At 42.8% G+C, this 17,728-nt stretch overlaps 1 protein-coding gene and 1 long non-coding RNA gene across 13 annotated transcripts in view; one reads left to right on the forward strand and one right to left on the reverse strand.

Annotated features, from left to right (window-relative positions):
* The window catches only part of LOC106855662 (poly(rC)-binding protein 3-like), a 501,269-nt gene that overhangs the window by 476,958 nt on the left and 6,583 nt on the right, over positions 1 to 17,728 (forward strand). For 6 of the 11 annotated variants that reach the window (XM_088171732.1, XM_088171723.1, XM_088171749.1 and 3 more), the window contains 2 exons: positions 4,226 to 4,395; positions 10,142 to 12,328. In XM_088171732.1, the coding sequence (XP_088027858.1) occupies positions 4,226 to 4,395; positions 10,142 to 10,490 (519 nt within the window). In that variant the 3' untranslated portion in view covers positions 10,491 to 12,328. Of the gene's footprint in view, positions 1 to 4,225; positions 4,396 to 5,668; positions 6,128 to 10,141; positions 12,329 to 12,477; positions 13,093 to 17,728 lie in introns of those variants that run through there. The other 5 variants (XM_088171756.1, XM_088171761.1, XM_014880512.2 and 2 more) reach the window with 3 other exon arrangements.
* Positions 1,332 to 9,959, reverse strand: LOC148225354 (uncharacterized). 2 transcript variants are annotated; one of them, XR_015806164.1, is made up of 3 exons: positions 7,260 to 9,959; positions 5,877 to 6,028; positions 1,332 to 3,961 (listed from the first exon to the last, which is right to left on the reverse strand). It is a non-coding gene; the product is annotated as an uncharacterized LOC148225354 (long non-coding RNA). The 2 variants fall into 2 exon arrangements; XR_015806161.1 differs by lacking the exon at positions 1,332 to 3,961 and adding an exon at positions 5,536 to 5,779.

Below are 17,728 nucleotides of genomic sequence, written 5' to 3' on the forward strand. Positions count from 1 at the left end.
GATACAGAGTATTTAAGTATTTTTAAGTATTTAAGCATCTTTTTCGAGGCCCTGCTGCAAGTTTGTAAAGAACCTTAATCTGCCTCAGGAGATATTTCCCCCTATAGAGTACTCTGCCTCAGACCTTCTAGTTAAAAAACACAAAACAGACCAACCCAAACCTGAAACTAAGAGTTCCAGCCCAGTATGTTTCTGAAAAGAGATTGAAGAGTCTCACTCATGATGAGCATCAGTTTGCTCAGCTGATGCACAGGCAAATGAACTTGCTGTGTGTTGGCAGCAAGGAACCAGGGGAACCATGAGTGCCTGTAGACAGGTGTGGTCAATCCCTCTGCTCCTGACAGCAGATACCAAGCTGCAGTGGCTAATTCTTGGCCCTTTTCACAATCACTACATTATAAGAAAGGAAACTGATTCTTTTTTACCAGTGTTTAAAATCTCCATGCCATTTCCTGTGGCAGTCAATGTTAGTGCTTTAGCATTACAGGAAAATAAATAAATTAATAATTAAAAGCATTTATATTTAGCATTACGGGGAAGATAAAAAAATGGAAGAGAGGTACCTGGGCCAGAGACCCCATAGCATATTGGGAGAAACTATCAGCATCAGTAATTTGGAGGTGGGAGGAATTATAGGAGACCTTCGAATCCCACCCTTTAAGAGTCCAGACTCCTGACTTAGTCCTGTTTCCATTCGTGCCAGCAGAACTTTATTGAAGAACAGAGTAAAGCTAGAAAAAGGCAAAAAGCAGAACGTGTGCTTTAGGGTTGGTTTGTTTGGAGGGTTTTTTTGGCACAAGAAGAAATGAGGTATATTGAAGTTGGGGAGGACAGACACAGGTGGTGTAGGGAAAGTGGAAAGGGAAACATTTTTACCTGGTGCTCACAGATCAAGAAGGAGGGTACACCAGCTGAAATATTGGGGTGTACAAACAAATGGTGATACTTACAAACAACACATCAGCAAGGTCTGCAAGTCACTGCCATTGCCCTTGAACAGCAAAAGGAGAAACAGGTTCAAAAATAAATTGTCAGACAGATGGACTGTAGAGCATAAAGACAGAGATAGCAGCTACTGCTCAGGTGGTCTGTAAGCCTTAGGAGGAAACTTGAACTACCGGTGAAAACTTTATGCCTCACACTGGTTTTATCTTTGTTTTTTTCCTTCTAAGGGTGGGCTACTTCCATAGTCAGAGACAGACTACTGGGCTTGATGCACATCTGATGTGAGCTCTTCCCAACAAGTCTTGAGAGAGTCATATACATGTACATACTATATGTGTGTATGTACATATGTGTATATTATAGATATTAATAATACAAGTATTCAGACAATCACAGAGGGGGTCATCTGGTCCAACCTTCCTGCTCCAATAGGGTCATCCTAAAGCACATGGCACAGGATTGTGTCCAGATGGTTTATGAATATCTCCAGTGAGGGAGGCTCCACAACCCCTCTGGACAACCTGTCCCAGTGCTTGCTCACCCACACAATAAAAAAGTTCTTCCTCACATCCAGGTGGAACTTCCTGCACATCAGATCCTGACATTCATGAGGTCCTCTCTCAGTTGTCTCTTCTCAAGACTGAACAGGCCAAGTCCCTCAGCCTTTCCTCATAAAAGAGGTGCTTCAGTCCTTTACTCATCTTTGTTGCCCTCCTCCAAACCCACTCCAGGAGCTCCATGTCTCTCTTGTCCTGAGTAGCTCAGAAGTGGACACAGCACTCCAGATGTGGCCTCACCAGAGCTGAGTAGAGGGGCAGGATGACTTCACTTGATCTGGGGGCAGTGTTATTTATTCCTAATGCTCCCTAGGATCTCATTGTCTTTCTTGGTCCCAAGGGCAAACTACTGGTTCATGGACAGCTTGTTGTCCACAGCTTGTTGTTCCCAGGTCCTTCACCACAGAGCTGTTTTCCAGCAGGTCAGCCCCCACATTTGTTGAATTTCAGAAGGTTCCTCTCTGCCCATCTCTTCACCCTGTCAAGGTCCCTCTAAAGGCCTGCACAGTCCTCTGGGGTATCAGCCACTCCTCCCACCTTTGTGTTATCAGGGAACTTGTTGAACTGCCCCTTCATCTGAGTCATTGATGAACAAGTTAAACAATACTGGGCCCAGTACTGAACCTTGGGGGACACCACAAGTGATAGGCCTCCTGGACCCTGTGCCACTGATATTAATATTTATTAGTAAGTATAGTATTAGTATTAGACTACAGTGTATAGTAGGCTTGGTATAGTCTGTGGTAGGTCTGGCTCCTTTCCCAAATGGGCCAGAGGTGTTTGGATGCAGTTTCCATCTGATTCCATCTCAGAGCAAGGCATCTCAGGCAGGTGTCTTTATGTAAAACCAAATGCCCATAACCAAATGTCCCTTGAACTTCTTCAAGAACACATCAGCTTTTGAATACTCAGATACTGCTCAAATTTCAGTGTATGTAACATGTAATGAGAAAGGCACCCCAGAGAGACCCCAAGCACTATTATCCTTCCTGCAAGGCAGATGGAGTTGTGTGTTCTGCACGAGCCATAGGCCGTGTCACAGCTTGCAGAGGGTGTCCAAGCATCCTGTTGTCACAGGATGAAGTGTGACTTGGGAGAGCTTCAGGCCAAAGGTTACCAAACCTCTCTTCCAGACACCAGCATCACCAAGTCCTTGACCAGTGTGAACTGAATCCTCACTACCTAACTCAAACTCAGCTAGGAGACAGCACATTCTTTGCACTGACCCACCTGGGTCAAGCTGGGCATCACTGGAGGACCCCCAGCTCATACAAGTGGCAGCTTGCTATGTGACCCAGCAGGTGCCTTCTCTGCCTGGGCTCTGGTGCCCTCCTCTCCTGTGCCAGCTTCACTCCCTGCAGACCATGGAGGCCAGTGAGACTGAGGCATCAGAAGGAGAGGCTTAAGGATCCCTGTGCTGCCCACAGGTAGCCAGTGCAGGCACACTGGTGCACACACAGGCCAGAGGCTTCCTGGTGAAGGTCACACCAGTCCTCTGCACTGGCTTGTGTAGTCACACACTGAGAGAGATCCTTGGGATAAGGACAGGCAAGGCCCGCCTGTTGTAACAGGATGGGAAATCCTGTGTACGTTTCTTGCCACCCCATTTCCCCCACCTCGTGGTTGCTCCTCTTGTGCTCGTCACAACTTGGTCTTTGTTTCAGCTGCCTGGGTATCCACTTTGGCTTTCTGTTTGTCCCTGAGTGTGAAGCAAGGATTGCGTTTGGAGGATTTTTCTTCTTTTGATAAAATGTCTGGACAACGTGAATCTGTTTCTGGCCAGTTACTCAGTACTACAGTCTCACAGAGGGTGATATGTCAGAGCCTGAAGCAGTGGGGAGAGTGGAAGAGAAAGGGCAGTCTCTACATCTTGGCATATCCTTCTGCAAAACTGGCAAAATCCCAGCATCAATAGACCTGTAGAGCAAAGTTTCTATTTTCTACTCATTCTGGCCATGGCTGAGCTTCTCAGCACCCATCCTTTCTTAGCACAGAACGAACCCCCCCTCGTCAGTCTTACAGAAACCAAAACCTCTCAGCCTCAGCTGTTGGCTCCGTGCCCACTTGCTCCTGGGGGCTCCCCATGCTGAGGAACAACACCCTGGGGCACACATACACACACATACAGCTCAGGCTCAGTTCTATTCACAAAATAAGAGTTTTAGTAAGTTTCTGTAAAGGAAGGCAGACAAATTTCAGTCTCTTCCTATGCCTGCTTCTGCCTGCAGTCAGAGAGCTGTAAATCCCACTGACTTTAATGCACAGTACCTGGCCAAGCAAGAACCACGTATACCCAAGAAGGTGTAGGGCTGTCAGTGCTCTGGAAAGGTGCAGAGCCACAAGCAGCAGCTGTGGATGGTCAGCCTGACTTCAGCTGCTGCTCTTGTCTTGCTGCTGCCACTGGCAAGTCAGGCAGGGCTGTGGTTTGGTTTTCTCAACATCACAGCACGCTCCATTTCCTGCCATGGGAGACAGTGAAATAGTCTTGAAATACCAGAAATAAGATAATGACTTAACCATGTAGGAGCAAAACTGCATCTAGAAGCATATGACCATAGAGCCAATAGACTGCACTAGTGATTCCTTCCAAACAGCAGAGCAAAAATATTTTTGTTTTGCTACTGAGCTGCTCATAACCATGTTTTTTAGCAATACTACAAATTGCAGTTAAGTGGTTTTTGCTTGTGTCTGTGGCACTAATCTCAGTCTTTGTCCCACTCCAGTTAATAGGCTGCATTATTGGCAGACAAGGCAGTAAGATAAATGAAATCAGGCAGATGTCAGGAGCACAGATCAAGATTGCTAATGCCACAGAAGGCTCCGCAGAACGACAAGTTACAATCACAGGATCCCCTGCAAACATCAGCTTAGCACAGTACCTCATTAATGCAAGGTAAGTTGGCTTTGTAAGTGATCATGCTTCTGCGAGATTGCTCTGTCTGCTCTCCAGCAAATGTCTGTCCTGGGTAGATCCAGAAAGTTGCTTTGCAGTGTCCATTTTGCATAGTATTATTCAATTCCTAATGGTTTGTAAAGCCTGTATCATTAGAACCTGTGTTTGCTGTTGGTTTATATGGAAAGGAGCTTAATCCAGTGCGATTCCGGGTACATGTTGAATGACAAAAGCTGCAAAATCTGAATACTAATATTAGCATCCACCTAAAATATCAGTGGATAAATTAAATGAAATGACAATCATAAATTGTTTAGAGGAAAATACTTTTCACAGACCCATTTTACTGTCCTGAGTGGCAAATATAGTGAAACAGATTGCAAAATAGATTTAATTTACCAATTGGAAATTGCCACTCAGAGTTGATAAACTGACATTAGGTTGCTGAAGAGGCACAGGATTTACTTCTTCAGAGACAGCACCACAAATCTGTAAGAAGCATTCCCTAATGAGACAGAGTGAGACTATCTGCTTCTCCACTTCCTGGTCCCAGAATTAATAAAATCACTGGCTGTTTACTTAAGCCATAGTGATGGCTTAAGTCTCTTGACAGTTTTTATATGATTATTTAGAAAAATATTAAAATTGATCCCACTTCCATTTGCAATTATGTGGAGAAGAAAGTGCAATGGATATAGCGCTGTCTCATAGATCTACTTGTAAATACTGTACTGAGGCAAATATATGGTGGGGGAGGGGGAGTAGCTATGTTTTATGGCATTTTTTTCTTTTATTTTCTTCCCCTGCACCACCCCCCCCCCCCCCCTCCAAAAATACTGTGATGTGAATCAAGCTTTGTGTTTAACTGTGTTTGCTGTCAAGGTAGTACAAAGTATATGATTTATGTGGGAGCTGCAGACACAGCCAGTCTACAACTTCCTGTGGTCCAGCCTCCCCTTCATCCCAGTTTTGTAGAGCACCACTGCAATGGTTGGAGTGGAGGAATGGGATGTTTGTACAGCTCTGTGTTATAGCAGAGAAAACTACTGCTTTTTATAATTTAGTCTGAAAGCAGCTTCCTAGGGAAAGATATATATAGGGGTGGCACTGTGAAAACTAAGATAAACCATTGCCAGAATCTTAAAGCAACCTACAGCTCTTTTGATTTATATTCTTTGTAGCAAATATAAGTCACTTCCGTAAGCCCTGTAATCAAATAAAAATGTGTTCCCTCCTTTAACCCTTAAGGATATGTTCTTCTCTTGGTGTTCAGGGATTCCCCACACATCGAGACGAGAATAGACCCCTTCATTTTTAGTTGCACAAACACCATATGGCATGCATCTGGATCTCGGAAGATAACAATTTAGGATCTTGAAGACAGCTAAAGCATGCAAATAAAGTAATGCACTTATTAATGGAGTTGCAGTGAGCTTCTCACCAGAGACAGAAACTCTAGTGAACAAAACTGTTTGACTCACTTTAGAAAAGTCTGTGAACTCTCACACTTCTGTTGATTACTGTTTAATGATTCTTGTGGTGGAATGGGATCTATATGAGGTCTTCTTTTAACGTACTTTCGCAAAGAAGAAAACTCCTCAGCAGTCATATACCACGGATCTCTATCTATGCCCTGTAAAACCAGAAACAAAGTATTTTGTTCCTGTTAAATTTCTAGATAGAAGTTATTTGTTACCGTCATCTACAATAAACCATCATATATTATTATGTACCATGTGTTGGAACTGTATTTAGATGAAGTGAGTTCATTTGTAAATGAAGACTCTTAAAGTAATATGTAATAAGTTAAGTTGTAAAGGTAACATAGGCAATTAAGGTGGCTTTTTCATTTTAAAAAGTGACACTGTTCCAGACATCTCCTTTCACATGAGACAATGCTGTCCAGCCAGGTGCCACCACAGCAGCAGTGCGAGTTCAGTGGCACTGGAGGAAGACTGGGAAGCTGTGAGGCAGGTGGGAGGTTTGCTCTAGCGAGGTTTAGGTGCTGGGGCAGGACAGAGGTGCAGAGCCAGGCTGCTGCTGCTGCCTCTGTGTGCTGGGAGCCACCTCCTAAACCTGCCACAAGTGACGCCTCTCTTTTAAAGATGGTGGCATAAAACAGCTTTGAGGAAGAGACGAGTACAGCACTTAGACTGCTCAAAGTGCAGTCTGGCATATGAAAATAATAATTATAAGAAATAACAGCCGTATAAGCATTCAGCATAAGGTAGATCTTTTCTCCCCTACAAGATGTATTGTTCACGGGAATCAGTTTCCAGGGCCAATATTTCTGCATAAACCAATGTCTTTCATCAACATAAGATATAAAAACCAAAACTATCTATCCTGAAACATACTGTGTGTATCTTTAAGCTATCCTCCAACCAAAGTTGCTATCTATAGAATAATTTATCAGCTTGCTTTAAGAATTTTATTGCAATCTGGTGTTGGATATGTACATAGTATATTCTAAATTATAGATATATAAATATATTGATATAATATCAAGACAGAGATTTAAATCTTTCTAAAGTATTGGTTTGATTCTGTATTGCTTACCCGAGCGCTGGCCTCTGTATGAATAGAGTGTGTCTTAGCTTGTTTGCAGTAGAAATGTCTTTTTGCCTGTAAAGCCCTCTGCCTCTTTAACTGGTCTCCACTGTAGTAACTAGATTTTCATTACCCAATTTCATCTTGCTTTTATTAAGATTGAACTGCAGTTTAGTTTTCTTGTGTAATATCTGACTTTGGATTATAAATGAACTTAGCCAGCAGCACTTGCTCCTTGTTGAAGGGCAGTTTTCTGAAGGTATTTTTTTGCAAGAGATTCATTCACAGACCCAACAGCACTACCAAAGCCCCACCTGCTCTGTTCTCTTCACCAGTTTCAGGTAATGCAGGATATGGCCTTCAGTGTATGTATTCAGAAGGTGCGGTAAAGGTCCTGTAAAGGGACAGTGTAAAATTGTCACTGTGAAATTTTGTATGAAGGCTGCCTCACCCGCTTTCACATGTAACGTTGTATCCACAGTTGGTTTGGGAAACTGCCACTGCCATGGCACAGCTGATAGCTAACCTGATGAACTCCAGTCATATGTGTTGCCACCAGTAATAAATGGGAAACAGGGTAAATTACTGCTACAGTCATACCTGTGAGAGTAAACCAGAGAGAGGGGGTTGGAATGGCTGCTACCAACAACAGCATTTTGGCCTGTGGGATCTGTTCTCCCTGCTGGTGCAGGAAAAACTTAGGCTCAAACACCTCACCCCCCTCCCCCCATCCATATCAGTAAAGATTTTTTTGTTTTTGATAAATGCACAGTAGACAAATTTGGAATAATTGAAACCCTGAGTCCTGCGCTGTCTTTCTATGAGCCTCCCTCCCAGTGTAATACTGAATAATACTAAAAAATCCACCTGTATAAACTGAGTTTTTCAAAGCATATTAAGATATCACTTGTAGCTCCTACACCCCCAAGTCGAGACTGTACAGTGGAGTTGGAGTTTCTGATTCAGTGGTCTTGACATAAACACCTCTGTGTGAATAGATGGCGAGTAGTATGGCCAACAGCACATGGGTGCTCTTCTCTCTGCTTAGAAAAGCTAGGAGTTGCTCATCCATGGGGACAGATAAAGACTTTGGGCTAGGAAAATCAAAACTTCACCTCCCTCAAAAGAGTCTGAATTTCATGCACTCACCTTCCTTCCCTCCCAGCTCCTCACAGAAGATGCACTCCTTCCAGCTTCCCAGCAAAAGCTGCTGAGGTGTTTATGCTCCTCCTCTCTGTGGAGAAGAGGAGCTCGGTGCTCAAGCATTTCCCTCTCCTCCACACTCCTCTCCCCAGCTCAGACCCATTTCAGGTGTCCTTCAGACTTGCCATCAGCAGCAGAGCTTTAGTCCAGTATCCCCACTGCCTATGTAGCACTGGTTGATCTTTGCATCCTTGCACAAGGCAGGCAGTGCGCTAGTCATTGCCTTTCTCTGGGGCTGTTACTCTGAAAACTGTGTCTAAGGTGAGGAAAAGAGAGGTTTTTCCAAGCCCTTTGTAGGGGGACCAAATTTCCTTCCTGGCCTGCAGTCTGGCTACAGTTGCTCTCCAAGCCTGCTCACCCAGTCCCTAACAGGGACCAGCACAAATTCTGTGCTGGGAAGCCTTCCTGGGTCTGATGGACTGTGATAAGAAAGCACCAAGTCCTCTGCATGGCCAGCCAGCAGCTTGCTGGCACTTTACTCTGGAAGCAAGGAGCTGCTACAGCTCCTCACCTCACCTCAGGACAAAGCCCAGGAGCCTGACAAGTTAGTGATTGCCAAAAAGACAACCCCAAACTTACTAGGAATATACATGTAACTGTAGCCAGCAAAGGTTTTCTAACCCATAGTCCTATTTCTATGCTAGGCTGCCATAGCTCCCAGCTATTCACCTGCAAAAAGCATCCTGAAATCAGTATTTGTGTTATTTGCCAACCCAAAGGCCAGTGCACAAGCTGCAGCAAGCAAATGGGCAAAGGGCTGATTTATTTTATTTGGCATACAAAGAAAAGAGTGTGTCCTTGGAATTACTGTATTTTAATGTCTGAAAATGTACAGAAAAGCAGGAGTATGTGGGCCAAACTCATATTGCCTGCTGATGGGTGGAGTTAAAGTGAAGGTGGTTTGATTCCTACACCCTCCCAAGAGCCCATCACTGCCCTGGGCTCGGAGGTCGGGTCAGTCTCAAAGTTCCTGGTGCTGGCGGGGTCTGTCTGCAGATGTGTCTGTTGTATCCATGTAGTACCTTGTCTGTCAGCTGGAAAGCTTTGTCATGTTCACTGTAACCACTGCACAAGCTCAGGAAGGATACCACTGCTGTGCAAGCCGGGGTGTTCTTCAGTGTTCCTTTTTACTAATTTACTTATAATTAGATTGCATAAATATTTTGTTGTGATATTTTAAAAAAGTCTGGGGAAAGTACAAACCAAAGTGAACACACTGGCTAATCTGGTTTGTTTTATATGAAAAATGCACATTGACCTCACAGTGAATGAAATGAAAAACTAACTCACTTAAAAAACAAAAAAACCAAAACAACCAAAACTTTATGCCTTAAATGGAAGCAGCAAATTGTTGCTCAGTCTCCTCTCATCCTAGCAAAATGACAAAGGATACTATTTATGTCACAAAACTGACAAATTGAAAAAAATTACCAAAACCCCCCGCGTCCCCCTTTCAGAAATACCCTAATTTTGAAAAGCAAAATTCACCATATCAGTGCTGGGGAGTAAACTTCATAGTTATTTTAAGTTTTCTTTTAAGTTTCGTTTTTTCCATCTTTTTGCCATTACCTGCATTCCTTAGATTTCTTTTTTTTTTTTTCATATGTAAAATGAACTAGCAACACCCCCATACCCTCTTCCTTTTTCTTTTTTTTTCTGTTCTGAAAGAACTTTAGAGTCTCAGTAATATTTTCCCCATCAAATCATGGAAAACCCTTTTGTTATTTCTCTTCTTTAACACATAACATGTTCCTCCTTTGACCCTCATTTTCCCTTTTTTTCTCTCTCTCCCCCTTCTCCCTCCCACTCGTCTGTCCCCCTCGTCCACCGATCTAATCCTGGATCCTGCCCTTTCGTGGTTGCTGTCCCTCCCTCCCTCCTTCCTTCCCTCCCTCCTCCTCCTCCTCCTCCTCCTCCTCCTCCTTCTCCCGGCCCCACCACCCTGGCTGAACCCTCCCAACCTGTTTGTTCCTCTTCCTCTCTTCGTTTGCAGCTTAGAGATGGCTAAAGTCAGCACCCAGACCGCTTCCGTCACGACCCCTGTTGACCTCAACATGAACCTCTCTCAGTCTGCCACCCCTACCTCCACCCCCACCTCCATGGCCGTGCTGGCGGCCGCCTCCGCCGCTACCGTCAGTACCCCCCCTCCCCTACCAACTCTGCCAACCACCCACTATGCCGTTCCTGTCTCCAGTCTGCTTGGCATGAAAACTGTCCCACTCCTGGCACTAAATGCCGCGGCCGCCGCGGGGGCCACGGGGAGTTTGTCCGCTTACACTGCCAAAATTCCTTCGACGAGCGGGGTTAAGAAATCTGACCGCCAGAAGTTTGCTCCATATTGAAGGGATGAGACACAATGCAAGCTTTGCCAGCTCTGCCAAGAGTCTGTGGTAGATCCTAGTTATCAAGGAAACAATACGGCATCTTTTATTTTCTGTTCAATTGCTAGTGTTAATTGTTGCCAACTCAAGTCGTCTTCCGCTCTCCATAACGCCTAACACCAGGCACCACCTTCCAACTAGTTCCAACAGCCAGCAGGTGCCAGCCCGGGCTCTGTCTCCCAGACACGGGCTCGGCCAGGGCTGGCCCTGCAACAAGGCAGGGTTGCCCCCGGCCCAGCAAGGAGTTACAGTGAAGAGAAGGAAAAACGTAAATGGGGCAAAGTGGTGATATAGCCAGGTCCTGCTCCAGCATAAAAATACACTTAGATCAATTTGCAGGGATCCTTCCAACTGCAGAACAATTCCTTACGGCAAACTGGCATCTCTGATGTATTTTTTCTATTGCTAGAATGTGCAAATCCGGCACTTCCGATGATCACTAGTGCCCCTGTGAAGTGCTGCTGGCCCCCTCAGTCATTCTGCTGCTCCCAAAAGGCCTGGAGACCCCCATTTCCCTGTCCCAAAATCTGCCTATGCCTAGGAGATGGAAGTTAGGATGTACCAACTTTAGGTACTTCTGCATACAAGGAATCCTTCTGGTCTGAGAAAAACTGCTAAATTAAAATGACTGTAAAACAGTAAGGAGAAAATATCAGGCACCTGTTCCTTTCCATGTGATTCTTTTAAAGGGCGCAATCATTTTTCTCTGCTTTGGAAAAACATAATTTTAAGAACTCTGCTTGAGGGAGGGAGGGAGAGAGAGAGAAGAATGCAGGCTCCTCCTTTTGCACTCAGATGTTTTACATATACCGACACAGTACTTATTTCTGTAAGTACTTCAGAGAAAGTACAAACCAGATGCCATCACTGATATTTTCTCTCGTGTATGTTTTATTCAGCCAAAATGACCGTTTTTTATTAGGTTTCTGTACAAAATACATCCCTGCTCAACTCGCTACTAATCATGCAGCCAGGTTGTATGGTAATCATGAAAAACATGCAGCATTTTAGAGGTTATTGAAAGGCTGCTGCCTGGACAGATCCCATCCCTTTACCAAGCACTTCAGGATGTTCAGATTAACTAAAACAAGACAGGTAATGTCAGCCAAAGCCAAGAGAGCTGGGGAATGGAGTGGCTGGTTGCCAGCTGTTGGAACTAGTTCTTAACTGCATTTTATGTTTGTCCATCCACCTTCTTTTTAATTTCTGTTGCATAACTCAGTAATGCAATATTGTTCTCCTCACCACTTCCAAATCCAGTCCCATTAGCCTGCCATGTTCATCCACTCTGCACTCCTTGGACACAAAGCTTTAACAATTTAACTGTATTCAGTGCATTTTAATATAAACTAAAAACACAATGCAAACGCAATACTTTTTAAAACATGGTATTTCAAAGTGTGTTAATGTATAGGGCTAAGTACTATCTCAGTATTTTGTGTCATTTCTGTATTCTGTGGGCTTTTCTTCACCTTAGTACCTTTGCACTAAGTTTTGTCACTGTAACCATTTGTAGAACTGCCATTGTTACAATTTGCACTTATCCAAATGGGGTTTTTGGTTGGTTTTGTTGGGGTTTTTTTGTTGTTTTGTGGGGGTTTTTTGTTTGTTTGTGGCTTCTTTTCTTTTTATTTCTTTTTTTTTCTTTTTTTTTTTTTTTGGTTGCATATAATGAAGGAAAAACTGGGAGTAATGTCAAGATACCACAGCTATTTAAAAGCTCTAGAAAACTGCTGTAAAATTGTTCTGGACTATTGTAACTGTTTCAATAATTGACATTTAAAAAAAAAAAAAAACAACCTCTGTGTGAGAAAACTTGCCTGCACTGAAATGCTGTTCTATGCTAGTTGTACTCAAGTGGTATTTTTTTAATAGTGAGAAGATTTTTTTTTCTTTTTTTTGCCTTTTTTTTTTTTTTCTTTTCCTCATTTTTGTTCCTACATTTTAGGCTGTCTTCAGAAGTTACTGGCCTGGGGGCTCTGTAATGTATCTCATCATGCCCTAGTGCATTAGCCACCAGACAGGACTTTTCCAAAGCCCCATGAGACAATGCTTTCTATGGACTAATCTACAGAGGAGTTTCTGCCATTTCTAACTTTCTTATTATTCTGAGACATCAAAAGAAAACACTTCCTATACTCTTTAAGCAACTGTGCTTCTTAACTCTTGTGTTGCTTTCATTACTGTTCCAGTTTTAACACAGTTGTGGCTCATAACATAAAGCAACAACAAGTTATTTTTGGGGGTTAATTTTCATTGATGTTCATGCTTTGGCTAATCTGTATAAAAGCATGGGCTGTTAGTGTTCTAAACCACTGTATTCAGCTAGAGACTCGACAGTAAGTTAAATGAGACGTTTTTATAAATAAATTTTTTTCCTGATTAAAAAAACAAAAAAAGACGTGGTAGCTTTGTGCATACAGCTGTTGTGTTGTTTAAACTTTGTTCTTTGTAACCGAGTTGCTAACTTGTCATTGAAGAAGCACTATTTTATGGATTGTCAAACTAAGATCACGGACAAATTGCTTGTTTTCAATTAATGATTAAAGGTTTCATATCATCACGCTTAAGGTCCCAGTGCTCATTGGGAAGTGTAACACCTGTGCAAGACTGGCAACCTTAGTAAGGATGTTAGCCCATTGTCAGGGATGATGAGTCTCTTCAGGACTAGAGGGAGCCAGACTGTGCAGTTAGTAGAGTAACCAGTATTTCTACAAAACTTGATTTGGTTTTTAATGAAGCTGCTCGTTGAGAACTTCTCACACTGCATAGAAAAGACAAATTTGGTTTCATGTTACAAGCAGCCACTGATTTGTATCTCTGGTCTTTTCCCAGACTGATCTGTAGAACAGATACTGGGGAAAGAAAAACAGGAACAAAAGAATGAACTTGGATGCTGAGTACTATATTGCTAAGGCCCTTCGTACTTCCCCATTCCCAGCAGCACTGCCCAGTGGTGAGGCTTCTAGTCAGCACCTTCCACCCTGCCAGGAGAGAGCCAGCAGCAGGGAGGAGCACGGCAATGTGCGGTAGGAGGGGGAATGGAGAGCTCAGCAGGCCCAGGAGTTGTCTCCTTCTGCCCTGACACTCTGCTCCAGCTGTTCAAACCCTCCTTTGGATCTGCCGAAGCATTGCAGTCATAGCCTCGAGTTCTCTCTTCATACGCAAGCAAAAGAAAGGGGCTGGCCCCGAGCATTAGAGCTGCATTACAGCACCTTTGGCCGTGTTCTGGCTCTTAGGGCACTGGCAGTACTGTCACCGGTACTGCTCTGGCTTCATGAGGAAGCAGCTTTTTGGCAGTGCAAGAGTAGCATCCTTAATGACACAAGACTGATTGTACAACTTTCATCTCCCTGCTCTGTTAAAAGTCTCTACCTGCCTTCAGGGATTAGCTTGGGGTCCTGCTTCCCCTCCCTGCCCCTGCTGAGCTTTTGGGGCATACCACGATTATTCTCCATGGTCTCCAGGATATAGACAGCTCTCCAGTCTGAGCCTGGAACTAGGACATGACCAGGACGTGCATGCAGGCTTGCAGACCTGTAGAAATCAACAGCTTTCTCAATACAGATGCAGCCACAGAACAACAACCCCGATGATGAAGGGTGCCAATGAGCATTACAGGACAATTCACCCCAGCACCCAGGAGGCTTTACCCAATGATGACAATTAGCTATTCCAACCCTTAGAAAAACAATAAGCTGTAATATTAATTTGATAAAATTCTGTGTTATTATTACTTAAACCATATTTTTATTACTTAAAATGTATTTAACCTCTCATTCTTGAAGGGAGAGATGAAACTGCTTTTACAGCAGAGACCTTAAGAAGTCTTCATTTCTTCAACAGCAAAAGCTATTTCTGTGGCTAGCCTAGCTACTGTAAGTGAAAAAAAAAATAAAAAGAAGAACATTATTGCAGCTCAACACTAAGTAGGTCAAAGCTTTGCTCTCCCAGTAAAGCTGCCAGGCAAAGGACAGCAACAGCTCTGGGGTGTATAGTATCTTTCACATTTATAATTCATGTGTGCCTTGCAGAATTGAAAGATTTAAACAAACTATTGCAGAGGTGCATTTGTGTGAGGAATGAGGAAAGGTAAAATAAAAACACATGGACAAAGAAGGAAATCTTCTGAGAGGGTTTTTGCAAAAATACAGGCAGAAATGTGGTAAAATCTAAGCTTATTTTAATTTCATTATTTTAGTTGGAAAATACTTCTGAATGGCAAGAAAAAGCTCCTAATAGCTTTACTATACAAAACAGACAAACAAAAGATAAGATGGTAAAGAAAAAAGGAAAAAAAAAGGGTAAAAGAATAATGGCAACCGAGACAGAAAAGTAAACCACTCATGCCCAAAGGTAGATAAGAGGAAGCATGTACTCGCTGTGAAAAGGTCACTGCCCACACAAATGTGAGTTTCCAGATGAAAGACAGCACAAGTTCCGCAGCTTTTGCGTCATCAAATTGGAATTAGGTTTCTGGAAACATCTCAAATGAATTCAAGCAGCTCTGTTGTGTTTCTCAAGTGAAAAAACATTGACAGCATGAATGCTGGCTGGAACCAGAAGGAAAATAAACAAACAAAGTTAGTCCTCTGCTAATACAGAATGCTTTCTGTTCTCAGGCATAGCCAGAGGGCATCTGTGGGCTCCAAGGTTCACATTTGTGCCAGTCAAGCTCCTAGGAAGCAGCACAGTCTCAATGGTGCCATAAACAGAGGCACCTGGGAAGTGCCTCAGCCTCAGAAGGCTGCACAGGGAAGGTGCTGTTTGTCGAGTTTCACAAGACAGTCTGAAAATCCAACTTCTTCCACAGCCTTAATATCAGCTGAATGTATTTCAGCACAGTTTGTATTCTTGGGACAGGACTTTCCCCTTCTGGAGGAGTGTCATGATTATCTAAAAGTCACAATGCTCACTGATCCAGTGGTTCAACAGTGGCACAGCTTCTGCAGGGAAGACTGCAGGTCAGGCTGCTCAACTGAGTGACACAAAGTGTGTGTTCAAAGGACAGCATCGAAAGGAGGGATTTGAACAGAGAATTCCTCTATCCTCTGTAACTTCTGCAGCCACCAGTGGTGCAAGGCATTACTACCTCCACTGTATTTTTGGAAGAAAGACCTGTTTTAGGTATCTACACAAAGGAACTGCTCACATTTGTTTTCCTGGCTGTTGGGCCAGGATAATTCTAACTGAACTGATGAACAGAAGATAAATGAAGGCAGACACTGAAAAACTGCTTCACACCTGAAATTTCCATATCTTGGCCTGAGCAACACTTTCCAGGGATGTAAGTACACACTGCCCTTCTTGGCACTGAGGTGTACTTAATTCCTTGGTGGCAGGAAGGAATGCAGTAATGTTGATTAAATCAATTTCTGCATCAATGCAGAAGGACTAGCATGTCTTACAACATGTGTCTTACGACAGTAACTCAAATTAGTCAAAGTCATTTGATGGTACCTAACAAAAGGGAATTTCTGCTTACATGATTCATGCAGGCTGAATGTCTGATTTTCTAGGGCAACCTTTATGGATTATAAGAAAAAAGTATTTTTAAGTGCTGAAAATATTTTAGTAATATGGCTTTTATAATTTCTAGCTCACTAGTTTTTAAGATGATAAAATGCAGAGAATCTAATTATAGTGGAATGTAATAAGCAAAATCTGTGTCTCCTCAAACTGAATTTATTGGCAGGCGGCCTGGCCAAAGCTAATGTTCTTTTCAATCAGTATTTGCAATTTGAAGCAAATATTAAAATTAAATGCTGTAGTAGAGGAAAAACAATGTTAGCAAATGAGAACACTGGTTTGTTGCTATTTGGGTTTATTATTTTGCACAATCACTTTTGGACTTCTCTGTATCAAATACAGACCTTGTTCCACATCTAAGGCATGAGAGCAGCAGCTTATTTCTTCAAGGGCAGAAGAAAAGTTAGGACAGCAATTACCATTTGTGACCGCCTGCCTTGCCAGAGGAGAGCTCACTGCCAGCAGCTGTAGCTGTGGCAAGCTGCTCCCTCAAACTCCATTTCAAACATGCAGGCACACATGTTCTGCCCCTGGAAGTCACCAGCTCCAAAACCATCAAGCTCAGGAATCTCAACTGCTTTCTGGTGGCATGAAATTCCACAGTTCTTAAGTTTGGACAACACTTTCCATTATTATATGAGTAAATAAGGATTACAAACGTCTTCCTCCCTAACTCAGATACTTCAGTTTTCTGCAAGTCTTGGAGATCAGAGAATTAAAATAGTCTTCCTAATTCAAATTAAAATTTCGTTTTTAATAGTGGCTATTGACAGAGCTAGTTATTAGGATTGATTTAATCTTTATTGTTAAAAATAGAATTCAAGGAAGTTAATAAATGAGAAAAATAAGGAAGCACATTATTTTTAAAAACAATCATTTCCCCTGGTTAATAACCTAGCTGAATAGCTCATCAGAAGTATAGAAAACTGTTTTCTAAAACCGAAGACATACTTAAGATGACAAACTAATTATCCCTATGTTTTTCTAAGATACAGGAGATTATTTCCCTTAATAAATTAGCTTGACTACTAAATGAGGTTAGGATACTTCCCTCTTCTCCCTTACAGCCGTGCTACTTTCATTGCTAAAAAGCAGGATGATTTCTTGCCGTCTTGACACAACAGCACATGCACATCAGTGCACGTCAGTCTCAAGGGACAAAGTCACTCCCATCAACTTGACAAAGCTCTGTAAAAGCTTTGTTTCAAATGCTCAAGAAAGGTACAGTTGTATGCAGTAAGCTGTAAAAAACTTGGATACAACATTATTTGGAGATCTGTGAGATTCCCCCAAGGAAAAGAACACCACCTCCTAAACAAGACACAGCCAAGAGGGATGGATGCTGTCACTTCCCCAGCAATGCACACACTCCCTGGCTGGTCCATCTTTACCCTTCCAGCAAGTTATGCAAGGAGAACAAGTAGAATGATGAGTGATCTAGTGTTTATTCCTGCCATCTATTCCTAATAACAACAGGCTGCACTGGTTTGGATTTGAACGTTCAAGATCCCCGCACTGTAACTAAATGCACTGCCTTTAGCTTCTTACCACAAGATACCTCTAAAGATGAGGGCAACTGGACTAGAACAGCTGAACTGTTTTAATGCTCCATTAATTTCCTACTCATCCACAGTTGAAACCAGGACTTGCAGATTTATGTGCAAGATGAA

Source organism: Sturnus vulgaris, chromosome 1 (assembly GCF_052056855.1).
Source record: "Sturnus vulgaris isolate bStuVul1 chromosome 1, bStuVul1.hap1, whole genome shotgun sequence".
In the NCBI taxonomy this organism is placed as follows: domain Eukaryota; kingdom Metazoa; phylum Chordata; class Aves; order Passeriformes; family Sturnidae; genus Sturnus; species Sturnus vulgaris.